Source organism: Neofelis nebulosa, chromosome 13 (genome assembly GCF_028018385.1).
Source record: "Neofelis nebulosa isolate mNeoNeb1 chromosome 13, mNeoNeb1.pri, whole genome shotgun sequence".
Classification (NCBI taxonomy): Eukaryota; Metazoa; Chordata; class Mammalia; order Carnivora; family Felidae; genus Neofelis; species Neofelis nebulosa.
Window position 1 is genome coordinate 52,152,933 of NC_080794.1, and position 17,919 is coordinate 52,170,851.

General features: G+C 36.7%; 1 protein-coding gene across 7 annotated transcripts in view; it reads right to left on the minus strand.

The window, feature by feature from the left end:
- Positions 1-6,361: 6,361 nt before the first annotated feature.
- PARG (poly(ADP-ribose) glycohydrolase) overlaps positions 6,362-17,919 on the minus strand; it is a 132,650-nt gene continuing 121,092 nt past the window's right edge. For 5 of the 7 annotated variants that reach the window (XM_058697015.1, XM_058697012.1, XM_058697016.1 and 2 more), the window contains 2 exons: positions 10,783-10,911; positions 6,362-10,098 (listed from right to left, as the gene is read on the minus strand). In XM_058697015.1, the coding sequence (XP_058552998.1) occupies positions 9,944-10,098; positions 10,783-10,911 (284 nt within the window). In that variant the 3' untranslated portion in view covers positions 6,362-9,943. The remainder of the gene's footprint in view (positions 10,099-10,782; positions 10,912-17,919) is intronic. The other 2 variants (XM_058697014.1, XM_058697013.1) reach the window with 2 other exon arrangements.

A 17,919-nucleotide genomic window follows, 5' to 3' on the forward strand; every position in this document is an offset into this window, starting at 1 on the left:
GTTCCTGATCTTAGCAAGAAAGTTCCTCATTATTAAGTGTGATATTAACTGTAGATTTTTGTTGTTGTATTTGAGTAAATTTCCCTGTATTCTTGGTTTGCTGCGAATGTTCATCTGGAATTATCTTGGATTTTGTCAAATGCTTTTTCTGCATCTATTGCTATGAGCATATGACTTTTCTTCTTTAGCCTGTTGATGTGATAGATTTCATTAACTCAACCAGCCTTGCAAACTTGGGATAAATCCCACCTGGCCATAGTCTACTTGTATATGGTCTTTATTGCTGAATTGTATTTGCTAAAACTTTGAGGATTTTTGCCTCTATATTCATGAAGAATATTGGTCTGTAATTGTGTTTTTACTCTCTTTGTCTGGTTTTGGTATCACGGTAATAAATTGGGGGGTTTCCCTCCTCTTCTATTTTCAGGAAGATATCGTATAGGCATGGTGTTAATTCTTTCTTAAACAGTTGATAGAATTCTCCAATGAAACCATTTGGATCTTAAGATTACTTTGTTAGATTTACAAAATTATAAATTCAATTCTCTTAATAGTTATATGGTTAAATAATATATTTTATATTGGATGAGTTCTAGTAGTTTCTATTTTTTGAGGAACTGCTTCATTTAAGCTAAGTTGCCCAATATACGTGTCGGTTATTTGCAGTATTCTATTATCCTTTTAATGTCTGCTGGGTCTGCAGTGATATCCCTTATTTCATTCTTCATATTAATAGTTTGAGTATTCCCCTATTTTTTCTTTCAGTTTTGTGAGAGGTTTGTCAATCTTTTGGATCATTTCAAGGAACCAGCTTTCTGTTTCATTTGAGTTTCTCTATTGATTTTTGATCTCATACTTCATTCAATTCTACTCTTCATTAATTTTTGCATTCCGCTTGAGTTTATATTGTCTTCCCTTAATTTCTTGGAACTTAGATTGATTTGAGATCTTTCCCTTTTTCTAATGTATACATTCAGTGACTTGAATTTTCCTTTCAGTACTGCTTTAGTTGTGTCCCACAAATTTCTATACATTTTTTTTTCATTCAGTTCAACATATTTTTCTTTTTTAATTTCCCTTGAGAACTAAATCCATGGGCTATTTAGAAGTGTGTTACTTTCTAAGTGTTTGGAATTTTTTCTTTACGTTATTGATTTCTAGTTGATTCCATTGCATCAGGGGACACATTTTATATGATTTCAATTCTTTTAAATCCCTTGAGGTTTGATTTTGGTCTAGGAATGTTCTTAGTATATATTCTATAGGTACTTGAAAAGATTGTGTATCTATAAGTGTCATTTAGATTTTGTTGACTGATGGGATAATGTAGTTGAGTTCTATATCTTCGCTGATTTTCTACCAAATTGTTCTATAATTGTTGAGAGAGGAGTTTTGAAGTCATTAACTGTAATTGTAGTTTTGTCTATTTCCTTTCGTTTCTGTCACTTTTTTTCACATATTTTGTGCATAAATATTTAGCATTGCTGTCTTATGGGTGGATTGACACTTTCATCATTATGTAATATCCCTCTGTCTCTAATACTCTTTCCTCTAAAGTCAACTTTGATATTAATATAGCTATGTCTGCTTTCGTTTGCAAGGTGTGTCTTGTATGCCATCCTTCAACTTTCAACCTACTTATTATATGTGAAGTGAGTTTCTTATAGAAACATTGTTCATTTTTTGGGTCATATGGCTTTTTATCCACCCTGCCAATATCATTTACATTTAATATCTTTATAGTTAATGTAACTATGATGTGTTAGTGTTTAAGTGTGCCATTATTTTTTATTTTCTGGCAGTTCTCTGTTTAACATTTTTGTTTTCTTTTCCTGCTTATTTGTAGGTTAATTGAGCATTTTTTAGAAGATTCCATTTTGATATATCTATAGTGTTTTTGAGTGTACTTCTTTCTATAGTCTTTTGAATAGTTGCTGTGGTATTACATTATAAATATATATCTTATCCAAGTCTATTGATGTCAACATTTTACCAGATTGAGTGAACTATAAAAACCTTGTCTCTATACTCCTTTACCTTCCCATTTATAATTGTCTTAATTATTCCCTGTACCTACATAAAAAACCACAATAGGTAGGTTTTATGTTTTACTTTAACAAATTTAACTTAGAAAACTGAAGTGTGTTGTATTTACCCATATTTTTATTCTCTATGTTCTCCCTGATGTTCCAAAATTCCTTCTTTTATTATTCCCTTTTTGTTTTAAAATTTCCTTTAGTCATTCTTTGAAGGCAGATCTGCTAGAAACAAATTCTCTTAGTTTACTTTTATCTGAGAACATCTTGGTTTCTTCTTCATTCCTAAAAGATATTTTCCCTGGATATACAATTCTGCATTGACAGTTTTCTTTCAGCACTTGATAAGTATTGTGCTACTTCCTTCTGGCCTTTGTTGTGCCTAATGAGAAATTTGTCATTTGGTTTGTGTATGTCTTACAGTCTATGTGTCATTTTTTGCTGCTTTTGAGAAATTTTCTTTTTATTTTCAGACGTTTCATTATGATGTGTTTTGGTGGGGATTTGGGGTTTTATCCTGTTTGGAGTTCACTGAGCTTCTTGGCTATCTTGCAAAATCTGGGATATTTTTAGAAATTATTTCTTCAAATATTTTATCACCCCCACCCTCTTCCTCTTCTCCTGATTTGGTTATATGCTATATATGTCCCTTGGGCTCTATTTATTTTTTCAGCCTATTTTCTCTCTCTTGTTCAGACTGCCTAATTTCTATTGCTATATCATCAAATTCTCTGACTCTTTCCTCTATTTTCTCTATTCCGCTGTTGAACTCATCCATGGAGTGTTTTTTAAATTATTATTATTTTAATTTCTGTTATTTTATCTTTTGGTTCTAAAATTTCCACTTGGGGGGTGCCTGGGTGGCTCAGTCACTTAAGCGGCTGACTAAAGCTCAGACCATGATCTCACTGTTTGTGAGTTCAAGCCCTGCATTGGGATCTGTGCTGACAGCTCAGAGCCTGGAGCCTGCTTCAGATTCTGTCTCCCTCTCTCTCTGCCCCTCCCCTGCTCGTGCTCTCTCAAAACTGAATAAATAAAAAAATTAAATCTCCACTTGATTTTTCTTGTATCTTCTCTTTGTTGTGACTTTTTCATTTATATCAAGAGTGTTTGTAATTGTTTGTTAGAGCATTTTTATGACAAGCTGAGATCTTTCTGGACCTTGGAATAATAAGTGATATTTCATTGAAAGTTGAGCACTTTGGATATTATGTTATGAGATTCTGGATCTCATTAAATCTTGTGTTTTAGCCCTTCCCCCCGATACCACTCCAGTTGGGAAGCAAGGCACTGCCTCAGTAGAGCCAAGTGAAGATGGAAGTTTGGGTTTTCCTCTCTATTTTGAGTGACATACAGAGAGAAGGGAGGCTCCTTGGCACTCCTGGGAAGAAGTTGGAGTTCAGGCTCCACCATAGGCTATGGTGACATAATTCTGGCTTGGAAGGGGAGCACCTTGTATCCTCACTTCCCCATGTATCCTCCACTGAATGCAGGATGGTGGGTGGAAGTGTGTGAGTGGCCTCACAGTTCTGAGAAGTGAAGAAAAGTCCTGACTCTGTTAGGCTTATTTGATCACTTAATGTGAAGGGGGAGGGCACCTAACAGCAAAGGGGAGTGGAGCCTCATTATTTCTAGGTGGAGGCAAAAGTCCAGTATCCTCATGTGTTCTCCACTCACACTGCACTGGGGAAAGAATCTCTTACAACCCACATGATTGAGGCACATTGTTAGAATCTGGAAAGGGTGGAAGTCTAGGCTCTACACATTATCATTGCTGGTACTGGCTCAGTTTTTTCTGTGGTGTTTGGCTAGAGTAGAGCAGTTATGACATAAAAGTTTTTTGTCTTGTTAGGCTGCCCCTTTCCTGGTCCTTTGTCTACAGAGAGCAGGCTTTTCTTGGGCCTTTCTTTACTTGCACTAAGAATTTCCAGGGAACTCACTACTGTATCGTTCCTTGGTTCCAAGGACTCCCTTAGCCAGTCTTGTCTTCTCTTCCACCTTTCAGTGTCCTCTTATGTTTGTTTTATGTATCACATTCAGGGTTTACAGCAGTACTTAGCAGAAAGAAAAGGGAAAAGTCTGTCTACTCCATATTTTGGAATAAGAAGGTCTTTCTCTATTATTAGTGTCAGGATACTGTGGTAATTAATGTTTTTTAGAAACATTGATTTACAGATGAAACAATGTCTGGGATTAACTTAAAAATAATTTGGGGGTGGGTAATGGGTAGAGAGACAAAGCAAATGAGATTAGCTATGAATTGGTAATTGTTGAAGATGGATGATGTATGTATGGACATTCATTACTCTATTTTATTTTTGTATATGTCGAAATTCTCCTTAAAAAGAAAACCATTTCCTGACCACCCAGTCTAAGTCATATTATAGGCTCTTATCTATGCTCTCCAACACAGTATAAATGTGATAAGAAGGACCAGTCTATCTTGGTCATAATTACAGCTCCAAAGCTTAAAAGTGACTGGCATAGAGTTGGCATTCAAATTACCATGTTTCCTCAAATATAAGATGCCACAGATGATAAAATACCTTTATTTTATGTATTAAAAAAACCCACAAGTTAAATTATGACATAGCATCAATTTTTAAAAGTATTTGAATTTCAGATGCTACAGTGTGGGGGAAAAATGCTCATTTTCTAATTAACGAAGTATGGCATTTGTAGAATAAAGACTCAGTGAGGTCAAGATAATGATGAAAATGCTTCACAAGTATTCAAGATGAAGGTATATTTCTGAAGGTTTAATCAATTTTGCAGTGAATATATTTCTTCCCAAATATTGAAAATTTATGTCCTAGTTTATAGGTTATGGTTACAAACTTTAACAGAAAATCCAACATTCTGACACGATGGTCTCCACCCTTGCACCACCACGGATCCCTTTTATTATTTTATCCCCAAGGTCACCAGATTTTGAAATATTTTGATATCAAGTAAAACTCATTCGCTAAGCTAATTTTCTTCATTTTTCATAGATTAAATGTGTAGTAGTCAAACGGAGGTGATATAATCTCAGCTAAAATAAAAGAAACTTGACCTTTTACCTACCCTACATGGACTCACTACAGGGAAAAGTACATTTCCATTAGGAAATCTGCCTTTTAGTTTCCAGTGCTACCTTCTCAGAATCCAAGAACTGGTGGAACTGAGATGGCAGGTGCTGGATGGCAGCTCCTGTATTAAGTCAAGACAGGATACTAAGGTAGCCAGCCCATCTTAATGTTACACTGTAAGTTAGCCCATTTGTTTACACATTTCTCTGACACAGGAAACTGTGTAAAGGAGTTCAATGCTACAGTGAACTGACATGGTGCAGGGTCTATTCAAGTTTCTAAACTGACAGCACAAAAATTCAATTGTTTTTTCTAGGATGAACTAGAACAGAGTAGTGAGAAGAAAATACAATCTGTGAAGTTTTAGATCACTTCCCTTTGTGTGTCAACTTAGATCTGAGTGCAGAGGGCAAGTCATTCATCTTTGCACCCTGAGCAGAAACTTCAGTGGATACTCACAGAAGACACCTGTGTCTATGAATATGTGAATGGATGGAAGGACAGTGGTCCTCAGAACCTTCAAGACATCTTCCCAGACCCTGATTTGAGCTCTCTTAGAAGATGGGAATTAGGAAAAGGGAATGTACACCGGGAAACATTACCTTAGAAACCTGGAAGGGATGAAAAACTAATGCAGCCAGAATTCTCTTTACCTTTGGAAAGTTCCTCATGCCAGTGACTAACTCTACATTCTTAACACCTAATGTGGAATAAACAAATCTATACGTAAAAATTTTCACCAAATGCCTAAGACACACTCTACAATTTTAAGAGACTCTTCTTTTTTTTAGTGTTTATTTATTTTTGGGAAGAGAGCCACAGAGAGAGTGAGTGCAAGCGGGGGAGGGGCAGAAAGAGAGGGGTACAGAGGATCTAAAGCAGGCTCCACGCTGACAGTAGAGAGACCAATGTGGGACTCGAACTCACAAACTGTGAGATCATGACCTGAGCCAAGGTCATATACTCAACTGACTGAGCCACCCAGGTGCCCCCAATTTTAAGAGACTCTTAATAATAGAGAACAAACTGAGGGTTGATGGAGGGAGGTGGGAGGGGATGGGCTAGATAGGTATTAAAGAGGGTATTTGTGATGAGCACTGGGTGTTGTATGTAAGTGATGAATCACTGAATTCTACTCCTAAAACCAATATTGCACGGTATGCGAACTAAAATTTAAATAAGAAAATAAAATAAGAGCATGCACATGAACATCTTAAATGTAGCATAATTATTTGAGAAAAAAGAGGTAGTAACAAGGGGGTCAGAATTTCTTTATTCTCATCCTACAAAAATCATGTAAACAATAGCACAGAGCTCTCCTTATTCTCAAGTTCAAAATCATCATTACATGGTAACCCTATATTTAAAATAAACAGTCAGGGAAAATAAAACCAGTTATCAGGCAAACACAGCAGTTTTGGATGTCTTGTATGGGAAACTTTCTCCTTTGGAGGTTCAGTAGATCTGTGTGGGAATCTGATGATGGGGGACAAAGGACACTCTGTCATAGGCACAGAGAACAGCGGTGGCTCAGTGGATTTTAGTAGTTTCTTCCAATAAGTATTCATTCGGACCCCATTCCAGCCCCCAAACAAGAACAGGATTATATATTTGAACTCAAGTGCCAGCAACGGCTGGTCTTTCCCTTACCTCCAAAAACAACGGATTGGAGCAGATCCACAAGCCTGAAAGAAGAAAGTACAGGACTTCTAAACTTTACTTATCATTAAAGCAGACATACTAGGATTCAGGTTTTCCTTACATCAGAAAAAAGCCATAAACATGCAGCCACACAGATTGGAAAAGACCAAACAAAACAAAACAAAATAAAACAAAACAAAACAAAAAAACAAAACAAAATAAAAAACAACCCCCCCCAAAAAAAACCAAAAAAAAAACAGGCGAGAATCTATACAACTGCTTCTCTTCCTGTTGAAGTTTTTAAGAACGCAACCCAGCTGATTTTTGCTCCATCATATTCTTGCAGTGGGACAGCTTAATCAGTATTTGGTTTCCAAAGCAATAAATATTGGTTAAACACCTGGCAAGGCAATAATGAAGCCTGGTTAGATCTCCTTTCAATCTCCCCTTTGAGTACCAATTTGGGTCTGCCTGCCCTTAATGTCACTTCAACCAGCAAGAAAAGAAATAATTCTCTCAGAGATATTTTAATGCACCCCACTGATAACGTCATTCATTATGAAGAATAACTTATAGTAGGAACTTGGTAGAGAACAACAGTGTCAGAGCCTTTGCTCAGTCAGGTCTCTGCCAGAGATGATAGAGTAAGTTTCCTTTCACAAAGAACTTCTGGAGGTTGAGATGATGGTATTCCCTAACCTCTGGGCATCTGTTAGTCCATTGGAAAAATGGGCTAAAATATGCAAAGCAACTAGCACAGTATGTTATTACATACAGTAATACATACAGGAGGTGCTCCATAAATGCTTCCTGGTCAACTATAAAGACTGAAATTTATTGAGTACCAACTATGTGCCAGACCCCACGAACACTTCTTTATATACACTATTCCCTAATAAGTGCTAATAGCCCATTTTCTAGATGAGTTAAATAAGGCTCAAATATTAAATTTATTTAGAGAATTAGCAAGATACATGGCTAACACTGGAACCTAGTTTGTCTGATTTAAAATCTCAAATTTTTTCCATGACTCCACATTGCTTCCTTAAACTGTTACTTCATTTCAGTGAGCTAGACAGAAAGTGTAAAGCAAGTGAGCTACATTAACAACATAAGAATTCTAAACTAAAAATACCATTTCATGCCTCAATAGATGAAAGGGAAGGTAAACAACATGAAGGAAACAATAAGCCCCTAATAAAAGAGAATAAAAAGGTGCAGTTAAATGTCTTAGAACAGACACACGTTAATTAGAAGTCTGATTTTTTCCCTCTTTTTATAGAGGGCATTCCTCCTGCCTCAAAAAATGGACATTAGTTCTCTTTACGTTCCCTTTGATTAAACTGTCCCAATCCCCGAATGTACTGGGACAGAGTGGGCAGGTCTTCTTCTTTGAAGGCCCTCAAAAGAGTGAGGCACTCAGGTAGATGGCCAAGTCACTAAGCCCGTTCATCAATAAGAGTTGAGTCTTAGAGTCTATGTTCTGGAATATTAGGCTGGGTGGTCTTACCTGGATTTAATGATTTCTCTACCACATGAACCATCCTATACTGCTCCTGTATTGTTTTAAAGAACTGTTCACTTAGTCTTGGAGCTGGGTAAGAGGAAAATGATATGGAGACAGAAAAAAGAAATGAAATATAACTATGAATGCTTAAACAAAGCTCAGAATGGGTTGGGAAGGAAAGAGAAGACTTTAGCATCAGTAGAAATAAAGCCAGACACCTTGGATTTAGGGAGATGTTTAAAAATCTTAGTACTATGGTAAAGAACTTCATTAATGACAAGTGGCTGCTGTCAGGTGCCAAATTCCGAATAAAAAGAGTTGCAGACATTGGCCACAGCCCCATATTTTCCTGCCAATACTGACACCAGGAGTTTGGACCAGCTACCAAAATTTCTTACTACTAGGATTGGACCTCCAATAGCGTTTTCTGACAGTTGACTATAAACTAGAACTTCAACAGTAATAGGTTAGAACTATTTTAGAAATATGAATAAGTGCTTTGTGATTAAACTCTACTCTCAAAACAGAATCGACTTTTATTGAAACCTCTGAAAGACATTATTATTTGTTTGCCACCAGCTTTAAATGGATACAACTGTAAATAAATGATTTTAAACAAAGCCCCTGATAAAGCCTAAACCTAATCATTTCCTATAATTCCAGTTTTATTAGGGTGTTATGTGCTTGCAAACAGACACACTTAAAGAACATATATTTATATACATATAAAATATAGATGATATGGGAGTTTCTGACAAATGACTTGTTAATGAAAATTTATTAACTATGTAATCATTGAATACCAGAGAAACTTTAATATATACAAACCGTGTGAGTTCTCAGTTCCTAAACTTTGGTTATATGAATATGCCTCTAGCACCAGAGAACAAACAATAATTCTAATTTGAAAAGAAAAAAAATCCCAAGAAACAAAAAAAGCCTTCAACTCCCTTTGTTCTTTTCTTTTTAAAATGCCATTTGGGGAAACTCTTTTATTCTACATTTCCTTCCATCTTGATCAGTTTCCAAAAAACAGTATTAATAAAAATTGAACAGGGAAAAAAGTATAGACAAACCATTTTAGATAAAGGTGATGTCTCAAAAGAACTATATCTGGAAATTATTCTGTCTTAAATACAAAATCGTTTTGATCTAGGAGATTTACATTATGTAACATGTATAAAAAAATCCTCAACTCTTAATTTTCAAAATTCAAAAACTCAGGCAACACAATCTTAACAAGAGTTGGGGGTGAAAGGCTTACAGGGAGATCTTTAGCAAACCCAGTTAAAAAAGTTCTTGGTTTTCAACTTCTTCCCTGGCATCTGCTAGCTGCAGAGGCAATGTGCATAATATATAGGCATCAAAAGAGACCTGATGGACTGAGCACAACCCTTCATGGGATTTCACAGGAAATCTGACGGGCAAAAGAAAGAAAAGCTGAAGAATGAAGACTGAAATAGAAAAAAATGGAAACAAAATATATCTAAGCATATGTAAGTTAGGATGGAGGGGGCTTACATGTACAAACTGACAACTGCATATGTGTGGAAGGGACTGCATCCTTGCCCACAAACTGGATTATATACACATTTATATTAAATTAAGTCAGTTCGTATATTACACCTGACAATTCAAACAGGATGTTTCTGGTGAGAGGTGGAAGGAGGTTCTATTTACTCAGTTCCTCAGGCCCCAGTCCTCTGTCCTGGCTGGCTGGTGGTCTCTGTACAGGACTCCACGGCATGGTATATGAATGGATAAAGCTTGATGTCTGGTCCGGGGGTCGAACAGTTTCTGCATTCTTCGTTGTAATACCGTAGCAAGAGCTTATACACTTCTCCTGGAAAGTAAAGGCCAGACCAAAACCCCCATTAAGGTACAAAGGTGGATAAAACTACTAAAGAGCACTCTAGTTTTCTCTTAATCTAAAAAACATATGCTCATTTTTGGCTTTTGAAAATAGAGTATGAATTTCATATGCCTGGAAGGCTTTCCTGACATAAAGTTAAAAAAACAACAACACATAAGTACCTTAAAGAAACTACTTATTAGTTCATGATTACAACAGGCTATACATGGTATAGGTATATGTGGTATATCGGCCACTTATCATTTTGGGAGTTTGTGGCAACTTTACTTCTACATTCAGTTCCCAGGGTAGCAAGGCCTTTCAGGCCCAGCTGAAATACAGAAATGAGCATGCTGTTATGTCTGATAAATATGACTCAGAGTGAGACCTCTTAGACCTAGACTTACCTTCCTACAGTATCCCTCTTTTAGTTTTCTATATGCATAAAAGTAAAAATGGATACTAAGCACCGGTTTCTTGGCCTTATTTTAATAAGCTGACATACTCATTCAAGATTGCAGATGAAACTTTGCCAGAAAAGGATTCTGCAGACTTTGCCCATCTAAGACTTTGTCTGCCTTTCTCAAAGTCATACTTTTATTTTTTCTTATCCACTTATCCTGGATGGTGGACAATCTATCTAGACACCAAGTGTCAAGACTATCTCCTACTTACCAATGGTTAGTTTCCTTTCAGTAAGGAAAGTGTGCATGTTGTAAATGTCTCTCATCAATTCTGAGTCCCCAAAGGTGAAATAAACCACATCTCGCTCAGCTACAGCAGCTGCCATTATCTGTATTAAGGCTGTAGCAAAGAGAAAAAAACACAGCTATGTTATGACACTTTCCACTAAGACACATTTAGTTCTTTCAACCAGCTAAATTATAGCTAGTGTCCCACAGCTTTATCCTGAATTAAAGATTTATAAACCTAATATAATATACACATTATTAGAAATGGCAAATACAGATGGGTATAAATCATCTATCATGTGACTTTTCAGATATGCTGCTGAGAATATCATGAAGCCACAGAATTCCCACACAAGCACCTTTGTGGGGAAATAAATAAGGGAAGGTGCATCTAAGGCAGCACAATCAAGGCACTAAGTTGGTTGTATTGTTTTTTTTCTTCTTATGTTAATCTGGAACTAAACTTTTTGTTTGCTTGCTTGATTTATTTTGTCTTATTACATAGTCACCAGTCTTTTGTATCAGATGAGTCTCTGTGAATTTTCCTGACCAATGCACTTGGGAGGTTCTAATGCTCTCATTAACCCTATAGCAAGCATTCTCAAAATGGGTTAGAGAGCACACCCTCATCCCTCCTGCACTCCCAATTACTACAGCAGAGAGGGAATGTTACTGAAAACATTGAACAGTAACTCTAGTTACTGCTGGAATGGGACATTCATTGAGAACCACTGTCCCCAGGAATCAGAGTTATAAATCACTGAGCCTGAAATATATTCCTAAAAGTTAATTTCCTTTATTACCTTAATCTCAATAGACAAAACTTATTTTATTTTTCATTTAAAAAATTTTGAAGACTTTACTAATTTTAATTCCAGTATATTTAACAGATAGCATACAATATAGTGATTCATCAGTTCCATATATTATTCACTGTTCATCAAGATAAGTGTACTCTTGGGGCACCTGGGTGACTCAGTTAAGCGTCCAACTCTCTTTTTAAAAAAAATTTTTAATGTTTATTTTAGAGAGAGAGAGAGAGCAAGCAGAGAGGAGAGGGAGACACAGAATCTGAAACAGGCTCCAGGCTCTGAGCTGTCAGCACAGCTGAGCCACCCAGGCACCCCTAATCATCCAACTCTTCATATTAACTCAGGTTGTAATCTTGTGGTTATGAAATCAAGCCCAGCATTGGGATCCACTCTGAACTTGGGAGTCTGCTCGGGACTCTCTCTCTCCCATTCCCTCTACCTGTCCCTGACTCGCACTTTCTCTCAAAATAAATAAACTTTTGAAAAAAAAGAGGGAAGCCTGGGTGGCTCAGTCAGTTAAGTGTCCACCTCTTGATTTCGACTCAGGTCATGATCTCGCAGTTTGTGAGACTGAGCCCCACAGGCTCTGTGCTGACAGCGGCATAGCCTGCTTGGGATTCTCTCTCTCTTAAAATAAATAAACTTAAAAAAAGAAAGATAACTGTACTCTTAATCCCCTTCACCTATCTCACCCAACCTCCTCCCACTACCCCTCTGATAACAATCAGTTTATCCTCTATAATGAAGAGTCTGTTTTTTGGTTTGTCTCTTTTTTCCTCTTTGTTTTATTTCTTAAATTCCACATAAGAGTGAAATTATATGATATGTGTCTTTCTTAACTGGCTTACTTTGCTTAGCATTATACTCTATAGATCCAACCATGTTGCTGCAAATGGCAACATTTCATTCTTTTTTTTTAATGGCTGAATAATATTATAAATATATACATACATACATATACATATACATCTTCTTTACCTAGGATACTTGGGCTGTTTCCATAGTTTGGCTATTATAAATAATGCTGCAAAAAACACAGGGATGCATATATACCTTTGAATTAGTGCTTCCGTATTTTTTGGGTAAATAACCAGTACTGTAATCACTGGATCATAAGGTAGTTCTATTTTTAATTTTTTGAGAAACCTCCATACTGTCTTCCACAGTGCCCATACTAGTTTGCGTTCCCACCAACAGTGCTTGAGGGTTCCTTTTTCTCCACATTTTCACCAACACTTGTTTGTTTTTTATTTTAGCTGTTCAGACAGATGTGAGGTGATATCTCACTGTGGTTTTTATTTGTGTTTCCCTGATGATGGGTAATGTTGAGCATCTTTTTATGTGTCTTTTGGCCATCTGAAGGTCTTTGGAGAAACGTCAATAGACAAAATGTATTTTAGATAACAGTAAAACTGAATATAGGTATAATAAATGCTTTTCACTAGTTACATATTTTTTCCTTCATAAAAGGGGAGATGGGAATCAAACTAAAACATTTTGGAAAACAACTTCTGTAGTTTTGATTCTTGAGAGTATGTTAAAATTCTTATATTAAAAAAAAAATTAAAACAATAGGAATGGGAATGGAAAGGAGCCTATAACTGTAAACAAACAAAAACAAATTAGCCTAATTTTATTTCAAAAGAATAACATAACTTCACTGAAGGGAAAAGAAAAAGGAAAGGATGGAAAAAAGAAATAACTAATCCAAGTAACTTATGAACATAATATATGACTAATATACTGCCAGCCTTGGGCAAGGAGAAAAGAATTACAAACAAATCCCAATTCTTTTTACTAGGTTTGCTTACCATAGTAGTTCAAGCAAAACAATTTTGAAACTAGTTTTGAATATATTACAGGATTGAGCAAATGAGTAAATGTGTTGACAGTGTTGGGAGCTGGGGTCATTACCATGACAGAGGGGACACACAGACATGGAATATGGGAAGACAAAAGTAACTGTAGAGATGGATTGAAACAGAAGGCACTACTGTATACTCAGAGACTTGTAAAATACATACATTTGTGTGTGTGTGCGTGTGCATTCTTAGCCTTGTCTGCTAAAATGCTTTAAAAGAAGACACCCCAGCAGCAATGAGCACATCTAGTGCCCAGATATTGATCTCTAATACCATTCCCCTTTAATTTTTTTAATATTTATTTTTATTTTTGAGAGAGCGAGCGAGCACGCATGACTTGGGGGTGGATCAGAGACAGAGAGGAAGACACAGAATCTGACACAGACTCCACGTTCTGAGCCGTCAGCACAGAGCCCGATGCAGTGCTTGAAATTATGAACCACAAGATCATGACCTGAGCTGAAGTTGGATGCTTAACAGACTGAGCCAGCCAGGCACCCCTTTAAAAGAAGACAGCCCAGCAGCATTGAGCACATCTAGTGCCCAGATCTTTGTCTCTAATACCATTCCCCCTTTAAAGGAGCTGGATTCCTCAGGGAAATGCCTGATTCCATGGTTAGGACAGGATAGGTACAAGATAAGCCCAGGATATTTTGTTGTACCAGAAAGTAAAGAAAGTGATCAGGATACAGGAGTCAGTTTGAAGGAGTTCCCACCAGCCAAATCTGGACAAGCTAGGCACCAAAATATTAAGTATAGTAAATAAATTGCAAACCACTGAAAAAGTATGAATTGAGTCCACATATAATAAATAGATAATATATAATAAATAAATGGAGAAAAAGAATGAGGGGCTCTTGCTCACTGGAGAACGTCAAAGATTAAATGGTAAGCATGGAGGAAGTGATAGCACAGGATAATCCTCCTTTGCAACCATCATGGTAAAGACCGGATCAGGCAAAAATCAGTAAAAATACCAAATCTAATGGAAATTTTGTCTTAAAGCGTCTTCCCACAAATTGCTTATTAGCTACAAGGGAGAGGAAAAAACTCAGTATCTGTACAGTGGAGAAAGCAGACAACACCTTGACTGGGTAATCAAAAATAGCATCACCAATGGGGTCAGATGGCCATCAGGTGCCTCTATCACCTATGCAGTGCTGACTGAGAATGTATAACTTCAACCTAATTATGAGGAAACAGCAAACTCTTTATTTTTTATTCTTTAATTCTTTTATTCTTTAAATATGTCAATGTCATAAAAGACAAAGAAAGGCTATAGAAATACTCCGAATTCAAAAAGAGGCTAAAAGACATGACAACTGAAGGCAATACCTGACCCTGGACCCTGTATTGGAGGGCAAGAAGGATATAAAGGGTTTTTACGAGGGCACCTGACAGAATTGGAACATAGATGACAGAGTAGATAAAAATATTCTATCAATGTTCATTTATGAGTTTAATAACTGTGATGTGTTTATATAAGAAAATATTTTATTCTTAGGAAACACACACTGAAGAATTTAGGAAAAGGAGCATAAAGTACATAAATAACTTAAGCGCAAATGGTTAAGAAAAATTATGCATGTGTTCATATATATAAACGTCCATATATGTACACACACACACACATGCACACACACACACAGGGGTATTTATTTTTCCTTTTGTAACTTTGTATATATGAAACTATGTTCAAATAAAAAGTTTTAAGAATTATGTAAGAAGGAAAAATATATTTAAGTTGAACTAGTAAACTTGACATAGTTGAGTATTCCCAAATTTGGGAAAGAATCTAAGACTTTATAATACACGTGAGATTCTAAAACACCAAAGTATTTCCTAATTTCCAAACTAATATTTATTGAGTATCCACAACGTGAGGTGCCATTACTAGGCCTCATTAATCTTGGAGTATTGAAAGTAATTAATCTCAAATAGAGATTAGTTTTAATTAAAACTACTCAACCAATTTATGCATGTGTTAACGCTTTGGTACACTCGATTTTAAAAGGTTCCATGGGGCGCCTGGGTGGCTCGGTCGGGTAAGCGTCCGACTTCGGCTCAGGTCACAATCTCGCGGTCCGCGAGTTCGAGCCCCGCGTCAGGCTCTGGGCTGACGGCTCGGAGCCTGGAGCCTGCTTCCGATTCTGTGTCTCCCTCTCTCTCTGCCCCTCCCCCGTTCATGCTCTGTCTCTCTCTGTCTCAAAAATAAATAAACGTTAAAAAAATTAAAAAAAAAAAAAGTTCCTAATTAACCTAAACTACATATAAAAATGGAAAAATGAATTGTCATTTTCCTCTACCATGAAGTACCATGTCTTACCTTCTAGTCTGAATGAAAATTTGGCTTTAAGTATTTCCTATTTAAAAAAAGAGAGAGATCCAAAGAAAAACACTTTTAGTCTTATTTTCTCCTTATATACAGAAATACTAGATCACTGGTCATTTGACCGTTAAGAAAATGAAATATGAATAAAAAAACTTTCACAATTTATCTCCCTATAGAATTTATTTTTAAAATGCTGGAGCTAAGCTTGACAGAGCTACCAAAAAAAAAGGCCAGATCATGGGGCGCCTGGGTGGCTCAGTCGGTTGAGCGTCCGACTTCGGCTCAGGTCATGATCTCACAGCTCGTGAGTTTGAGCCCCGTGTCGGGCTCTATGCTGTCAGCTCAGAGCATGGAGCCTGCTTCAGATTCTGTGCCTCCCTCTCTCTCTGCCCCCAACCCACTCACATTCTGTCTCTGTCTCTCTCAAAAATAAATAAACATTAAAAAAATTAAAAAAAAAAAAAAAAAGGCCAGATCTTAATAAGAGAAACCCATTCTCACCACATTTTTGGTTTCACATCCATTTTGGGTACACACTGCAATCTGAGCATGTGCCAGACAGTTTGGGACTACAGACTGGAGACCTGAGTTCAGTCCTTACCCATCTGCTAGCTATCTAGGATCTATGACTTTGGTCAACTCACTTAACTCCCTTGCATGCATTTTTCCCAGCTATGCTATGAAGGAGTTAGATCAGACGATCCCTAAAGACTCTTTCAGAGCGTAGAATTCCATAATCCCTGCTATAATTTTTCTCCTTGCACTGGATATTAGACTATAAATACACAAGTGAAATTTTCAGAAATATAATCTTGACTTTATATATCAGTAATCACTAACAAAAGATAATTTTAAACAGAACTGTTTTCAGACCTTATTATGTACAATATCCTCAGGAACTTTGCAAATCTAAATAATTAAGTCTCATGATTTAGGTGAATTCTCTTGCATCACAAGTTAGATGAGAATAAATCACAAATCTAATAGGGTATGTGGACCGATTCCAAGTACGATATAAAAGCATCAAATTCTAACTTCAAGCACAACTAGGTGCCAAAATAATCACTTAAATTAACCTGCAGGGAGCTGGGTTTTAATTTTCTTTTTGGCATCAATGTTAAGCTATGAAGAAAATTCAAATAAATATAAATGACATCAAAAAGCAATTCATAAGGTCCTCTTGCAACAAATGAACCAAACCAAAAATGAGTAAAATGATGGATATGCATACCACAGGTGTGGTTTGAGGCCATCAGCATGTAATATTGGTAACAACTGCTACCACCAAGTTCTTAAACATGCTGAATGGTTCTAGCGGCTTTAAAAAGCACAAACTCAAGACTTACAAGAATTAACTCAGTTAATCCTTACAAAAACCGAATAAGGTAAATGTAAGTATTACGTCCATTTTGAAAATAAGGCAATATAGGTATCAAAAGGTTTAAGCAGTTTGTCTAGGGTCACAGACCAAAAAGCAGTGGATCTGAGGGTTGAACCCTGGCAGTCTTGACTCAGACGCACTCCCTCAACCACTACTCTGCAAACCTGTCATGCCAAGTCATTCTGCTCTACTCCAAGCAACATACCATGTGCCAGTCCGAAGAATTTCCTCATGTTGTTTACATTATTTAAATGCATGCTGGCAAATAAACCAAATAGTATAGATTTGAAAGTGTTGCTGATGTTTTTCTAACGAAACCCAAGGTGTTTTTTGTGCTCTCACACCCAGTTACACTGAAAGCTCAAGGCTTTTTGCTCACTCTTTTCAGCCAACTCTTATTCTGTAGTTGAGGTCTTGTTCTCTGGCTACTGTTTTTAATCAACATCACCGGCAACTTCCACCCCCGCCCCCACCTGAATATTACTAAAGGCCCCATCGTTGATCCTTCCACCTGCTTTAAATGCACTCTCTCTTCAAGAATTCAACCATCTCTAGAATGGCAAATCCCAAATCCAGATCCAGATTCAGAATTTGTGGCCAATGAAGATTAAACAGCAAGAGTGCGGACACTGGGCTCTAGGGCATCAACCCTGGTTTGTATCCTAACATTGCTGCATGCTATCCTTGTGACATTGGGCTACTTACCTCTCTCTGCCTTGACTATTTCACCTAT